This window comes from Symphalangus syndactylus, chromosome 21 (genome assembly GCF_028878055.3).
Source record: "Symphalangus syndactylus isolate Jambi chromosome 21, NHGRI_mSymSyn1-v2.1_pri, whole genome shotgun sequence".
NCBI classification, from domain to species: domain Eukaryota; kingdom Metazoa; phylum Chordata; class Mammalia; order Primates; family Hylobatidae; genus Symphalangus; species Symphalangus syndactylus.
This window is the reverse complement of record NC_072443.2, coordinates 29,315,439-29,332,555: the sequence shown is the minus strand read 5'-3', so window position 1 is coordinate 29,332,555 and position 17,117 is coordinate 29,315,439. Positions and strand designations below refer to the sequence as shown.

The 17,117-nt window shown below is 35.2% G+C and overlaps 1 protein-coding gene across 9 annotated transcripts in view; it reads right to left on the bottom strand.

Moving 5' to 3' along the window:
• Positions 1-17,117, bottom strand: part of ALCAM (activated leukocyte cell adhesion molecule) — a 210,156-nt gene that overhangs the window by 54,920 nt on the left and 138,119 nt on the right. For all 9 annotated transcript variants that reach the window (XR_010118624.1, XM_055260233.2, XM_063630600.1 and 6 more), the window contains exon 2: positions 877-977. Coding sequence is in view for 8 of the 9 variants with exons in the window: in XM_055260233.2 (XP_055116208.2) it covers positions 877-977 (101 nt within the window). In the remaining variant the exon portion in view is untranslated. The remainder of the gene's footprint in view (positions 1-876; positions 978-17,117) is intronic.

Genomic DNA, 17,117 nt, shown 5'->3' with positions numbered 1-17,117 from the left:
TGAAAGACTCTGAGAAGTGATGCAATAAACTTTTTGTAAAGTATTTGACCATCAAATTCTTTTCCTTTGCAAATACCTTTTAACATTTCAGGGAGCTAGGAAAATTTTGATATTGTGTCCAGGGAAACGTATCTACTTGAAGCTTGCAGACTGTCATGAGTCTCCTGTGGTCCAGCAGTGGGAAATTGTACCACGCAAACACTTTGCATTAATATTGATTAATTAAATTGAGACATTTTATTAGTCAAAGTTACATAGCCATTCCACATCTCCCTACCAGGATCTCTACCCTCCAATTCCAGACCCATTTGTACCTTCATACCTGAGAAAATTTGATTTTACTATATGCAAGAAATATAGGAAAAAATCAACATTGTTAAATATAAAAAGGACTTATAGCATCAACACGTTTTTAAGGCTAAATGCCAGAATCAAGCTTGTAATACTGATGATTAATTCCGAAAAACTGTCTAAGGCTCTATCTACTGATATATCTTGTCTTTGCAATAACCACATCAAATAGAACATGAGCAAATGAAGAAAGGTTGCCATCCTCCACTGAGGTCAGTCCTGTAATCTACTGATTTTATTCTGGAACTCTGCCTTTTTCTTTGCCTCTAACACTTAAGGTGGAATCTTTCAGACTAATACGTTCTAAGAACTATATGTTTATTGGCATTATTTTAAAATATCATTTGTTATGTAAGACAGGAATTATTTTTTGCCATATTCCACACATTAATTTTACCTTCCTACATTTGTACTCACAGTTCAATATTGCACTTAGGTTAATTTGAAATTCACAGTTACTCACAGAAAGAATTTTATTTAAAAGGACAAGGGCAATTAACCAAGTCCCAGGTAGGTCGCACTTACATATTTCCATTTGCCAAACATGAGATTCTGAGGTACATCAAGTCGGCAAGGCATGATAATGGTATCTCCATATGCTGAATTTACAGTATACCATCCAAGGCCTTTTGGGGGGGGGGGTGGAAGGAAGAGAGAAAGAGAGAGAGAACAAAATTTTAAATGTTTTCTTGAAATGACAAATAACTTCAAGATGCATGTCGATGAGGGTTGTCATCTGCTATAGTTTTATTTTAAATGGTATACAAAAGGTATGAGACTAGAATATATTTTCCGTTCAAAAATTACCACCTTTCTATTTAGCTACTGAATCTTTGAATCCTTGAATATCACACAATCAAAATTTGTAGATCTCCAATTTTACCAGAGAGCAGAAAAGTGGTATATTCCAAAGGAACATAGTGGAATCTGCAGATGAATTATCTTCTTTACTGTATTTCATAGAAATAATTTCCACCATATTTTATAGAAACGTGGGACTACACAAAGACTAACATGATTAAAATTCTCAAAACTAGCCTTAACTATATTTGTGTTTTTCTTTTGAAAATATTATCAAATTTTTCTTCTGTAAAATTCAAAACACTATTAGAAACTGAAAATTAATACACATAAGACCACAACTGAATTTTATTTATAAGGGGAAAGTGGCTTATTTTGTAGTAGTATAAATTAAAATACTAATTTAATTTTGTATAAAATATTAGCATAGTAAGAATTTATAGTATGAACATGCTTCATAAGGTGCTATTTACAAAGTGATTATGCGAATTTTTGGAAGACAATATAATTTAAACCACAATTTTGTACATACAGAAAACTGCCTCATCTTATTTAATTCTATATTAGGAAAAAATATAAATAATAAATAATTAAAATGTGGAAAGAAGCAATTATTGCATATGAATGAAAAGTACTATTCAAATCTGGATATATTTATGAAGGTTAAAAATACTCAGGCATTTAAATTGGTAATAGTACTTGGGAAACATTTCAATTTTTTAACCTTATTTTATTTACAACAATCTTTAAAATTTAGAACTTTCACAACTGGATATCTATTAAGGTGTATCATAACTGGGTATAGAGTGTGAAGGGGCTATTTTAAACAGTAGAGAAAAAAAAACCAAATGATATTTTGTCCACCAGGTGGTGCTAAAATGCAAAGCGACGGCAATCTGCAACACAAATAAAACCATCTTCTGACTTTCTGAAGAAACAGGACTGGGAGGATACCATGTTTCGATTGTTATCTATCAATCACCACGTATACCAAAATTTCACTTAAGGTGAAGAATTTTGCCCCAGTGAACAGAAACATAACAAAGAACACACACTTCATGTAAATATGCGACATAATAGTTTTCAGCATTTTTAACATTGTTAAGACAGAATACAAAATATGCAAAGTGAGAATGCATTTTCATTTACTACTTGAGACATGAGGTTTACTCCAAATTGCTTATCATATGTTCAGTCTCATAATAAAAATTATCTCAATAATTTTAAAATTGTTTTGTGTTTTCCACACAGCAATTATAATCCCTTTTAACATCAAACCAAGAATAAGACTGTAAATGAAGAAATTTTTTTTATTCAACTTTGTTAAAATAAAAATAAAGGAGGTTTAGACATGTGGCTGCAGACATGCAGACTAATAACATTTAGGAAATTGCTTTATTGCACATTACATTACTTGTTCTCTGTGATATTTGGCTCCTAATTGTGGAATTTCTGCTGTGTGTATTAAGACTTGTTCATACACTTCACAGGTAGAAGTCTGCAAAGCCAAGGAAACCATTTTGTAATTTCATATTTTGTTTTTTCATCAGCTTATAACAAGGCACTTGAACATGTAATAATTTTGAGAGGATCCATCTCTATACCTTAATTTATGTCAGGGCATGCACCTGTAATTGTCTCCTGTTATTTGAAATCATACCATCCTTTGGCAACTAACAGTGTTTTCATGATTGGCCAAGGAGTGAAAACAGTTTACAGAGCTTAGGTACCAATGAAGTGAATCCTTTGCCAGGTAAAGGAAAATAAGAAAATTCCTTTCCCAAGAAATTAACGCTTTGCCCTTTCTCACAGACCATTTTTCTTTTCTCTTCTCTATAGAACTTTAATGTGCTGCACATACATAATATTTTATAATAAGTCTTAAAGCTGTATGAATTTCAAGTACATAGTGTATTGGCATGATGAAAGCACAATCAGAACAGGAAAGAGATCATGTATTTTTAAGCTTTGTATCTCCAGAAACAACAGGTAGCACCTAATGGGCACCTACTGAAATGACTCTGGAGTTCTTTCCATTTTGGTTATCAAATTAACATTTTGGAAAATCAGACAGCAGTTGACAACACTGGAATTTTGAGAATTCTCATTTCTGCCACATACTCTAAAGCCATTCATATCCTATCTTGGATGCGTAGAGAACTCGGATTTTGATTTTGGGTGGCAATCTCTGTCTTGAGGAGAAACAAACAGCAAACACATTTTATAGGAATTCACGGATGGAATGACAACAGAGAACATTCTCCCTCCCTTTAAAGAGAAATTAAAGATTGATTACTTGTGCTCCCTAATTTGCAAATGATACCATGAAATGTCTCTTTCCTCACTTGTGATAACCATAAAGTAAAAGTTGTTCATTCAAGTATTGGAAATTCATGAATGGCGTCTTTTAATGACAGCTCCAAATCCAAATCCAAATCTTCAGCCAGGAAAGAACTTTGAAGAGCAGAACAAACACAAAGAGATAAGATACCACACTAGACAGAGGGCAGTAGGTAAAAAGTCAACAATTATAGACATAAGCATCTTCCGCAGGCCTGGGGCAGAATGAGTGGCAGTAAGTTGGATGGCATGTTAGGAGCCATAATCGTGCTTATTTTAGAATCAATTTTCAAGTTTGCTATAATAATCAACTTCTCTCTTCTTGTAAGAGTATACTGACTCCCAAGTTCATCTGATAGAAGGACTGAAGGCTTGCATCTGTGGGAGAGCTAACATCTCATGCCCCCTAGAGATAAAGTCACTACAAAGACCATTGTGATTTGGTGATAAATTACGTCCTAATTTCTAGTGATATCTTAATCTTTGAGATGAAGTGTCAGTGAGACCCAAAGTACCTGTCAACTCGAATGATTCTGTTTACACTTTTCATAGAAGAAAGAGCTTTTTATCTTGGAATTGCCAAGTCTAAAAATTGAGTTTAGCTTACTAGAATTCCCTTGCAATTTTCTCCCTGTAATATTTGTTAGTTAAATTATTCATTGTTTTGTAGCCTAGAGATTATCGGGCACTACCGGAAATATAGAATGCCTGTGACGTCCTTCTTCAAAGAGGCTAATTGTCAAGTGTAAACCAATGTGGGAATGCATAAGTGTGTTCAGTATGTGTTATGGCTATGTGTATAAGCACAGGTGAAAAGAAACTTTAAATTGGACTAGGACCTTCTGTATTAAATGTGTTCTATATATTTAAGACATTTTATGACTTATTATTACTGTTGGTATTAAAATATCTTAACATACAATAAGACATAAAAATGTGTCATACTTGAGAAGCAGTGTGTAATTATTTAAGCATTTTTAAATAAAAGGTTATTAACCAAAGGTAAAGAACAATAGAATTACACAGGTTACATAGAAGTATTAATGGAAATTCAATGCGGTGAGCACAGGAAAAGAAAAATCTCTTAAAGAAGTGTTTCTGATATATGGAATCTCAGGCAAGTGACCATAAAATATAAGCTAGTTACAGTAATATGTTTTATATAGAAAATTATTTAAAAGAGGCACTGAAAACAGACTCTGGTAGTGTTTTGAAGTTAGGTAAACATTTTATCTCTAATTGAAATAATAAAAATGTAATTTTGGCCATTTTGGGGACAAATGCTTTTTTCCATAAAACTAATTTCCAAATTCAAAGGAATCATTCTCTTTGCATTCCTGACATATAGACATTTGAATTGGGGTAGATTAAAATTGAAATGCTACCACATTTCAAACAGAAGAACATCAAATAATATAGAAAATAGAATGAGAATTACACAGTCTATTTTCACATGCTGTAATTTAGCATGGTCAATTATTATTTATTGTACCAATACATTAATAGCATCATCATCCTTAAAAGAAGTTTTAAGCTCTAGCTCTGCTAAGTGTCATAAAAGGGTTAACTGCAATTACAATGGACTCAGAAATTATAAGAACTGAAGTCCAGTTTCACAAAAATTTTACAGAGATTTATTTGAACAAATGAACTGTCCCTGAGGAGGTAGAAATGAGAAGTTTGTCCTTAGAAATTACTTTCATATTTTTTTACTAATTTTGACAGATAGACATGCTAATGCTCCTATTTGTTTCACTAATGAATTAGAATATGTACAACTCTAAAGAAAATGTAAATATTTTGTAACACTAGTTTATAGCGGTGTTTCTCAACCTGGTCACTATTGGACCAAATAAGTCTTTATCATGAGAGTGCTGTGCTGTGTATATTACAGGATGTTTAGCACTAGCCTTGCCTCTACCCATTAGATGACAGCACCACTCTTCCCCCAGTTATGACAGCCAAAAAGTCTCCAGGCATGACAAATATCTATTGGGAGGCAAAATTGCCCACCAAACCTTATGCAATTCAGAATCACTGGTTTAAACCTTCAGCCATTGGTTTATCACATGTGAGTAAACTGGGTTTCCAATAAAGGAATTTTCAGAAAAATAGAATCTTGCATAGGACTAAATAATCACTCAATACAAGTGAAGGGATAGAGGCAGAATGATACATGATAGTATCTGGTTATTATCAAATTTGTTTGCCTCACAGAAACATATTAAACCACAATGAGGGATTAATTCCTGACTTTAGGAAGTGGATTCCCAATCTCTTTACAAAAATGACAAAGATATTTTGTTTTAGCAAGTCTATTTACTGTATCACAATCAAGGACAAATTATACATACTATATACATATGTATACTGTACTTTCTAAACCATACATTTCACATACATCGTATTTAATCTGATAAAATATCATAGTTCTACTTCTACTGATAGAGTGAAAAAAGTATTTTTTTCAAACCTGAGATTTTATGATTCAATCACATACAGTTATCTTATTTCTCAACTTCTCCCATACTTTATTGTATAAACAAGAGTTTAAGATTATCATCAAGGTCGTGAGATATACAAAGTAAGTTCTCTGTGTGTGCATTTGTGCGTGTGTGTGTGTGAGATACAAAGGGCTATAACTGCCAAGTAATTTGGAAGGGATGCTGAGTGACAGAAGTTACCTGATAAAATCTAATGTCATTTTGTGAAATAGAAAGAAGGGCTTTTTCTCGTTTCTTTTTCTTTTAATTTTCCTTCAACAAATGGGGGTAGTTGGAGGCCAATTTGGGTCTGCTGCATCTGAAGTAAGGATATGTTTGTTCAAAATTCATTTTCTGCATTGCCTTTCTCAAGTGTTATACATTATAATGTAGATATAATTGAGTAAGGCCTACAAATAAGACAATTAGTAATTATTCCTTCCTCCTCTCCCTACCACTTGGGCCACTGTGGAAAAATCTTCAGAGGGAAAATGCCCATGTTACTAAATTATAAACTAGTAGTTTATAATTTAGTAGTACCTAGGATTATGTTTTAAGATAGGTACTCTTTATTTTACTTCCAAGTTTGATATAATGCTCTAAATGTTTATCTTTTTATTAAACTATAAGCCAATGTAATAATCCATTTTTTTTTTTTTTTTTTTTTTTTTTTTTTTTTTTTTGAGACGGAGTCTCGCTCTGTCGCCCAGGCTGGAGTGCAGTGGCACAATCTCGGCTCACTAATAATCCATATAATGTCATAGAAAGAATTACACAAACAATAAAGTTTTAAAAATACATTATTGATATTTACTTTGCTGTGAAGAAAATTACCTTCTTAATTTACCTTATCCTGATAGTTGGTTATTCTACAAGCATGAAATGATCTATGATAAGTCACAGTTTCTCCCAATTAGTTTAGGTTTTACCCCATCTCTACCTAATTTTTATGGTTCCTTGGCCCCATCCACTCTGTTCAGATTCCTATGTTCCTTTAAGGCCTATCTCAAATATCATCCAATCATTCAATCATGTATCAAGTATTTATTGGACACCTGCTACAGGGCAAGTTTTAGGTGTGCTTTGTGAAGAAAATGTATAAATAAAATACCAAGGCCTTTTCCTTAAGAAACAAGATGAAATCAGTGTGAGGTTTTTGGTTGGTAAACCAAATGCTGTGGGACTGTATAGAAAGGAATCCCAGCAATGAGATTGAGGATATTGGTAAAAGCCTCTTGGAGGAAATTTCATTTGACCTCATCACTGAATTGAGGTTTCTATAGATGGGAAGATAGGAACTACCTCAACAGCACAGTGCATGAGAGGCACTGAGTGACGCTTGGTTTTCTCTCTTAGGGCAAACTCATTTTTTATTATAACAATTTCTACAGCGTAGATCTTTGATCTTCATAAGGAACATGTCCTAAGACTGGCAGTTTTCCCAAATTCATGAGTGCACATAAAATTTCTCTAATAAAATGCAATAAAATGTTAGATCTCTATTTTCTCTTTACTTTCATCATCAACACTAGCATTTGGATTCCTTTTGGGGCCATTTTTAAATTATAAGCAAAAATCTTATTTAGAAACGATCAAAAAGCAACAGAATTGATTGAAGTTGTGAAACCTTATTTTTATTTTTTGAGTTGTCTCATGAATTTTAAATCAGAATATGTGCCGATTCTACTGCACTCATTAGCATTTCTTAACTTGAGATCCAGGAATGAACTTTAAGGCATCTACTATACTATTCTTTGAAATTTTAGGGAATACAGCTACAGGGTAGTGAGAGAGGAGCGCTGTGGTGATTTGAGATTAGTGTTCCCCCAACATTGTCCCCTCTTAAAATTGTCTCCCCAAAAGCTATTTTTGCTTTAAAAAACATCTTAATGGAACATATTATAGATGGAAAAAAGTACACAGATCTAGACTTAGATTTGAAATGTCACTAAAAGCACTGGGCTTTAGGGTTTCCTTGGCAATGATCCTCACATTCTTTGTTCTGAGCAGGAGACTGAGATTCCACATACTTGTCCACAATGAAACCCCTGTGTTACCAAGTCATCATTCCTAAATGATGAGTATTTTTGGCCAGGCTATGGGGTCTATGCCAACATGCTAAGGCACAGGCCCTTAAGTGGTGATGAACTTAAATAAAAAACACTTAAAAATACTTCATGCTCTGTATGCGTGGGAAGGGAGTGCTTTGGGGGGGACAGGCAGAAAGAATACAATGAATCAAAAAATCTAGATTTTGTATGTAAAAAGAACAATTGTCTCTATTTTGTTTTAAACTAGATTTTCATAGTAAGGAGGACTAAACAGGAGAAATGTTTAAGTATGTTTTTCTTTATACTATATATTTTGCTCAAAAACATTTATGTAATTAATAATCTGTGTTAACTGAAGTTCCGAAAGTTGACTATTTCCTACTATCATATTTCTGATTAGGATTTGAGGCTGAGTCCTTAAGGTGCTCATGTAAGTGAGTCCTTCACTCAGATAATTAGTCAACACAATAAAAATAACCAGCAAAGTATGATTTTCCTTCTGCTCCCCTCTCCCCTGATTCATTTTCTCAATTTAGTTCTTGCTAAATAACTAAATTTTCTTCAATTTAGTCTAGATTCTGATCCTGTTGACTGCATTTGGGAACTAGCTTAACTGGAGATGTAGAAACTTATATTTGAAATATTAGTTATATTAATTCAGGCTAAGTAATGCAAAGGAAAGATGAATACATTTAGATTCTATTGCTCTGTACATTTTCTGAGCATGAAAATCTAAGTTTAACTATTTTAGGGTATCAGTTCTACTTAAATAGAGAAAAATTACACTTTCCTGTGCATTTTACCACATAAGTTGTATTAAAATTGTGAATACAATTCAATTATTTTAGCAAGAAGAAGAGTGTACTGCATTCGTAAAAACATTATCAACAGAAAGGCAGGCATAATGCTTCCCAAAGGATCTTAATTGAATCATCTGAAGTAATGGAAGCTTTTGGAGTTTAGAATGAAGTCTGTCTGCAGAAAGAACTCACAGTTATTGTGACATTATTAAATTTGTTTTCTGCAAATAGTTTAATGTCATGACAACAAAAAGATCTCTTGATTTGAGAAAATCAAAGCTGTCTTTGATAACACTCCCAAACTCCAAAACAAAAAATTTCTAATTGCTTTAATATCCCTCAAAATGCTTTAGAAAAAATATATCACAAAGACTTTTAGCCAATAAGATCATCATTGTTTTCACAGAAAGCGTCTGTTAATAATAGCTTACATGAACTCTATTGCTTTAGCTTTTAAAGTAATATTCAATAGTATTAAAATTACAGACTTAGAAAATGTTGTGTTATAATTGAGGTAGTGAATTACCAGGGATAAAAAAGTGCATTATTAGGACTACTAAATGAGCAGAGTAGTAGATTTCTGCTTCCGAACTGGTTGAGTGATCTTGTCCAGTATGCTGGCTTCTGGTATATTCCACATTGAGTATCTAACCTCATACTGAAAAATGTTTATATCAGTTGAAATACCTTTTTGCTCTTTTCTTCACATGAATCACAATTAGCATTGCCTATGTCTCCTGAGGATATAGATTTGTACAATCAAACATGGTAAGTAATAAAGGTTAAAAAGCTATTTAATAGGTTTTTCCACATATTTGGTGCAGCTTGCTGGCTGATTTCCGAGACTTAGATTTGTGTAAATTCCATGCTTTTAATTGACAGCTCCCTGGAGGGGTTGCAATATAAGTTAAGGTCATAGGAAGAAAATTACGGCTTTCTATGGCATTTTGTCCTTTCTTTAAGAACTGAAGTCAGCTTACTATAAGATCTAGTTTTCTAGCTTTGAGGAGAAAGGAGAGATGGAATGTTTATCCAAGATAAATTTTTGAAGGAGACTAAAAGCACAGGAAAGAGGAAATTAAAAATAAAACAAATAGTTGTATACACTTGGGAAATCGGTATAATCTGCTATCTGAAGATAAAATCATCTTTCTGCCTTAAGAGATGGTGTGTCACCTCAAGGACTGAGTGAGAATGGAGAGTCACGCCCATTGTAGCTTGCCCACAATGGTAGCCCAGTGGGGTAACTCTGGAATGCATGAACTTAGAGAGTCATACTGACATCTATTAATATTTTAACAATAACTTTTCATGTGTTCCATTTTTCCTGACAGTCATTCTTAATTGAAGAGTGGGAGGAAAGATGGGAAAAAGAACAAGATAATTTAGGAAGGCAATGAGTAGAGATGAGAAATATAGGAAGCTGTATCGAAAGGTAGTTTTATCATTTCTAAGGGTATGAAATCTGCATCTGAAGGTGCCTCCAGTTTTGAAATTTTCCAGTACTCCCAAAGATTTTAACTCTTTGAAAACTTCATTTTATATCCCAGAGGCCAAATGTAATTTTTTAGTGTCTTATATTTATTCTGCAATTTAGGAAATGGTTAAATGCACCCCCCAGAAGAACTTTTGGAAGACTAGCTATCACAAACAAGGTGGTAAAACATAAACAAAAACACTGGATGAGGAAAACAAGTTCTTACAGCAGGCCAAGGGCAGCTATAGACTGATGACACAGGAACTTGAACATGTGGACAGTGTTACTAAACCCTGACATGAACCCCTCCTCTGAGAATGTGCCTGCTCTCAGTTGGTTTCCCACGCTTGGTAATATTTGCATTCCGTCTCACCTGTCTCTGCTTCTCCTCTTCACATCCTTAGTTAAACATTATTAAATAAGTGGTTCATCACTTTTGTTTATTGTTTAGGGAAAAAAAGTCTCTATGAGGTCGAGTGGACATAAAAATCTTCCTCATAGATCCCCAACTGCTGGGAACATAACTTACCAGACTGCCGCATTCTGTCTATTACCAGATTTGTGCTAAGGTTACACTTTTACCAGCTGTTCCCAGCTAATAATTGATGCAACAAGTACACTAAGACAGGCAAGTTTATTGGTTACAAGAGACTCCTATGAGGGCTGACTATAGCTCACGGATACCCTGATTCCCTGATGAACCTTCCTTAGACTGCATGACAGTCAGAACGCTTCCACCCCACCTTCATATCCTCTCTCTTTCACTTGGGACCATCTTTACTCTGCGGTATGCTTATTCTCCACACTGACCACCCCCATCTTCTTCCTCATTTTTTCTCGCATAGGTGTTTTTCCTAATACATTCTTTGTATGTTAAATCCATTTTGACATCTGCTTTTCAGAGGATCCTAACATCTGGGGGAAATTAGGCAGATCATAACCATATTGACCCACTGACATTAGTAGACTATGAAATTCCAGGAAATAAAGATTTCAGTACTGATGTGATGAAAAAAATCCCACCTTAATTTAGTAAGGGGTTAGTTAAATTAAAAATAAAAAATATACAAAAAATGAGCTTAACATTGATTAAAGATTTAAATGTAAGACAAACCTTAAGGCTTTTAGAAGAATGCATAGGGGAAAAGCTCTTTGACATTGGACTTGGCAATAATTTTTGGATAAGACACCAAAAGCACAGGCAACAAAATTAAAATATGCAGGTAAGACTATATTAAACTAAAAAGCTTCTACACAGCAGAGGAAACAACCAGCAAAATAAAAAGTCAGCCTATGAATAGGGAGAAAATATTCGTAAACCATATACCTGATAAAGGGTTAATATCCAAAGTATGTAAGGAATTCATACAACTTAGTAGCAAACAAAACAAAACCCACAGAGAAGCAGATAAAAAAACAGGCACATGACCTGAATAGGCACTTTTCCAAAGAAGACATATAATTAGCCAACAGGTATTTAAAAACGTACCCAACATCACTCATCATTAGGGAAATTAAATCAAAATCACAATGACATATCATGTCATACCTGTTAAGATGGTTCTTACCAAAAAAATGAGAGATACCAAGTATTGGTGAGGGTGTAGAGAAAAGGAAATCCTTGTACGCTCTTGGTGGCAATGTAAATTGGTACAGCAATTATGAAAAACTGTGTGAAGTTTCCTCAAAAAGTTAAAATAGAACTACCAGATAATCCAGCAATCCCACTTCTGGGTATATGCCTAAAAGAAAGGAATCAATACTGGGATGCCTGTACTCCCCTGTTCGCTGCAGCATTATTCACAATAGCCAAGATATGGACACAACCAAAGTGTCCATTTATGGATGAAAGGATAAAGAAATTGTCTATATAGATACAAACACAATAAAATATTACTCAGCCTCAACAAAGGAGACCCTGCCATTTGTGACAACACAGAGGAACCTGGAGAACATCATGCTAATTGAAATAAGCCAAAGAAAGACAAATGTTACATAATCATACTTACATGTGGAATCTAGAAAAGGCAAATACACAGAAACAGAGAGTGGATGGTGATTACCACGGGTGGGAAGATGTCGGAAGTGGGGAGATGTTGGTCAAAGGCTACAAAGTTACAATTGTATAGGACACACAAGTCTAGAAATGTAAAGTACAGCATGATGACTGTGGTTAATAATAGTGTATTGTATACTAGAAATTTTCTAAGAGAGTGGATTTCAGGTACTCTCATCACACACAAAAAATGGTAACTATGTGAGGAGAGTGATATGTTGATTTGCTTAACTGTAGTCATCATTTTACAAGGCATATCTATATCAAAACCTCATGTTGTATAAGTTAAATATATATAATAAAAGATTAAATAGACCTAGAAATACATTAAAGCAATTGGTAATAATACTGAATGTTTTTATGGTGTTTTATAGTTTGCAACATTCTTTTATATACATTGTACATTTTTGCATTTGGGCTTTACAAAAGTACTGTATGATAAGCAAAGAAAACTGTATGATGAACAAATATTATTATCCTTCATTTTACCAATAAGAAACTGTTCTCCCTGCAAAGTCAAGAGAATAAGCCAATATCATGAAGCCAGAATGTGATGGAGATAGAGCTCAAAATGAATTCTCAGCTCAAGTCCAATTCTCATCACTATTAGATATACAAAAAATGATTCCATGTCCTTATTTCATTTTATATTGTGGATAATTCAAGAATATTGTTTTGGAAAGTATTAAAATGCTTTTCATATTTAGACAAATATTTTAAAAAACATATACGTTAGAAGGACTAGAAAGAAAATGAACTAACATATTTTATCACTTCTTTCTCAATGGGATGCTATGTAGCAATTTGGCACTTGCTCCCAGGAAATACAAGTCCTGTCCACGGCAGCTGTTCTAATTTTCAAAATAAAATAGAAAATCATGAATATTCAAGAAGATAGGCATCTTTCAGATCAGGAACCAGAAGTCTAATGAGGCTTTTTAATGTAGGTGGGCACTCAGGCTACAGGCAGAGGAGCCTTATACGCATTTCTAATACCAAAAACAGCAGGGGTAGCACAGTAGACCTCCAATAAAAACGTACTGAATGACTAAACGGCAAGGCTCAGATTAAAATCTTTCTAACTTAGAGACCTATGTCTTTCCTCTCTATCAAAAACACTTTTCACAATTAACGGCTTTTCAAATGAGTTGCAAATTTATGTCCACACAAAAACCTGAACAAGAATGTTCATACAAGCTTTACTTATAACTGCTAAAACTTGGACAAGATGTCCTTCAATAGATGAATGAAAAAATTGTGGTAATCCAGACAATATTATTTAGCAATAAAAAGAAATGAGCCAGCAAGCCATGAAAAAAACACGAAGGAACCTGAAATGCATACTGCGAAGTAAAAGAAGCCAGTCTGAAAAGGCTAAATACTGTATGATTCCAACTATATGCCATTCTGGAAAAGGCAAAACTACGGAGATAGTAAAGAGACCAGTAGTTGCCAGAGTCTCAAGGGAGGGAGGAAAGAATGAATAGACAGAGAACAGGACATTTTTAGAGCAGTGAAATTATTCTGATATGATAAGGAATAAACATTATTAAGTATTTGTCAAAACCCATAAAATGTACAACACAACAGGAAAATTTAATGTAAGCTAGGGACTATAGTTAATAATAATGTATCAACATCGGCTCACCAATTGCAACAAATGTACCACACTAATGCAAAGATGTTAATAATAGGGGAAACTAGGGGCAAGGGGGTGGGGAGGCAGGGAATTGTGGGCATATATAGGAGCTCTTTACTTTCCATTCAAATTTTTCCACAAACTAAGAACAGATAAAAATAGTCTATTAATTAAAAACAATTGATACATACAATTTCTTCAGCCTGTGCAATATATTCTACATTTAGACAGTCTCATCTAAATTCCACTGGTATAGGGAGAGGCAAGGACACAAACATCTTCAAGGGCAAAGCTTTGGCATCCATTAGCAGAGGTGATTCCAGTCTAGGCAGCTGAATCCCCAGGCAGATTTCAGCAGGTGCTGACTTTCCAACAGCACCAAAACCTTTGATGAACAAGAGTGTCTTGAGTAGCTGTGCTGAGGCTTAGCAATTGCTGTTTTATGATTATGTTTTTCACATATTCCCAATCCCACTGAGGTGCTAATACATTTAGTTCATCTTTCCATTTTAAAAGACACAACGGCTTTGATAATTTGTTCATGGTTACTGCTTAGGGAGATAATGACACCCAAAATTCCCCTAACTGAATATTATTATATAACGTCTTTGGCTCTGCTATTTTTAACAGCTTTTAAAGACAGTAGTGTCATTTGGGTTTAAAAAAAAGTTCACTGTTCCTACTCATTCAAGGAATACCCGGTTATAAAGATGAGCTGTAAGAGTCCTAGCAGGGCTTCAGATTATATCATGTATTTAGTTTATGAATCTCATTTTGTTATGAATCTATAACTGAAACAACTCCCAATGCTCCCCCCTAGGAAGTAATTAATTGGGAACCAAACAAACAAACCACATGGAAAAGACTGAAATACTTTGTGTTACTGTCTGAAAATCCAGTGGTAATTTTCAAGTTCACTCCCACCTGAGTCCTACAAAAATATGCTATAAGTGTGTGTTCTTCAGCTACAATTTTACCTCTCTGTGTATTTACAACAGGTGACAAGAACACCACCCCTGGAATAAATTTAAAACACTTTCTTTATGTTTTGTGAATCGCAGGAAGCCTCAATATGCAAATATAACTATTAGTACATGTTTAATTAACAGGCATATATTAAATACTTCTTAGGTAAACAGTATCATTTTAGAGAGTTTGTTATGTAGAAATCCATAAATTTGTGTTTCTAATTTTAAAAACAGGGAGCTGTTCTACAAAGAAAATTTCCAGTACAAAATCTTATTTAACAGTCACCAAGGTAAACACATAAGATCAATAAAAATCGCTGATCATACTTTGATACAATTATACTTCAGAAAGATATAGTTATGGAAATTTTCTTTTTGTTCTAAAGCCTTTGTAGCTATGACAATACTTATAATGATTTATGTGGGAAAGCCAATAAAATCTTTTGAAAATGAAAAAAATTAAATATATCCGAAGAATAGTGTAGGTTAAATCTTTATCTAATATTGTTGATATAATCCAAAGACTGTAAAAGACATATGCTAAACATCTGATTAGAATTTAATAAGTTATTTATTATTGATCTGTGCCAAACAGTTCTCAATATTTTTTCTAAGAATGTTTTTCTGTGAAAATATTTTTATTTTTTAAAGTAAAATTTCCTTAATCTAAAAGGCTCTGATTCGTATTAATTCAGATAAATTGGACATAAAGCTATTGAGTGGCTAAAATGTCCAGATACTATACTCCTGCTGGACGTATGGTATGGTTTGGATTTGTGTTCCCACTCAAATCTCACGTCTAATTGTAATCCCCAATGTTGGAAGAGGGGCCTGGTGGGAGGTGGCTGGATTATGGGGGTGGATTTCCCCCTTGTTGTTCTCAAGATAGTGCCTTCTCATGAGAGCTGGTGGTTTAAAAGCCTGTGGCAGCTTCCCCCTCACTCTCTTCCTCCTTCTCTGGCCATGTAAGATGTCCCTGCTTCCTCTTCACCTTCTGCCATGATTGAAAGTTTCCTGAGGCCTCCTCAGCTGTGCTCCCTGTACAGCTGGTGGAACTGAGTCAATTAAATCTCTTTTCTTTATAAATTACTCAGTCTCGGGTAGTTCTTTATAGCAATGATAGGACGTTCTAATACAACATGTAAATATAAATAAGCTACATCTTCCAAGGAGATGAAAATCTAGAAGACAGAAATGAAGCACAATTAGCAGCAAAGCGTAGCAATTAAGTCATTGTTTCTGGCCTCAGACCTGGCAAGGATGAATCCAGCTCTGCTACTAATAAGCTAGGTGACTTCTAGCGAGATACTTAGCCAATATGCACTAATGTTTCCCAACTGTAAAACTGAGGACAATGATAGTGATATGGACGGGAAGTGCTGGGAAGGGAAGAGCGTGGTCCCTTTAAATGATACAGAAGGGGGAGGGGAAGTTCTGGGTAGAGGGGGGCGTGGTCCCTGGCTAGGGCTCCACCCCCAGGCCTGTGTCCCCAGACCTAGGTGAAGACAGGCATTTTTGTTTTCCTGCCCAAATGTTGCATTTCCCAAGACCACCCTGGCCTGCCACGCCCCCATCCTGGGCCTATAAAAACCCTGAGACCCTAGCAGGCAGAGACACACAGGTGGTCGTCCGGAGGAGCAGCACGTCGGCGGGGGGAGGGTAGGGGGAACGCACAGGCAGCCGGACGTCAAGAGGAATGTTTTTTTTTTTTTTTTTTTTGAGACGGAGTCTTGCTCTGTCGCCCAGGCTGGAGTGCAGTGGCGCAATCTCACTGCAAGCTCCGCCTCCCGGGTTCACGCCATTCTCCTGCCTCAGCCTCTCCGAGTAGCTGGGACTACAGGCGCCCGTCACCACGCCCGGCTAATTTTTGTTGTATTTTTAGTAGAGACGGGGTTTCACCGTGGTCTCGATCTCCTGACCTCGTGATCCGCCCGCCTCGGCCTCCCAAAGGGCTGGGATTACAAGTGTGAGCCACCGCGCCCGGCCAAGAGGAATGTATTGACAGGCACCAGCAGGCCGGCAGGCTGTGGACTTGCAGGACCAGAAAGACGCGGAGTTTGGCGGGGGCAGCTGAAGCAGAGGCTAGGCCGCTGAGTGGCCAGACTCCAGGAGAAAACCTTCCCACTTCATCCCACTTCTGGCTTCCCCCAT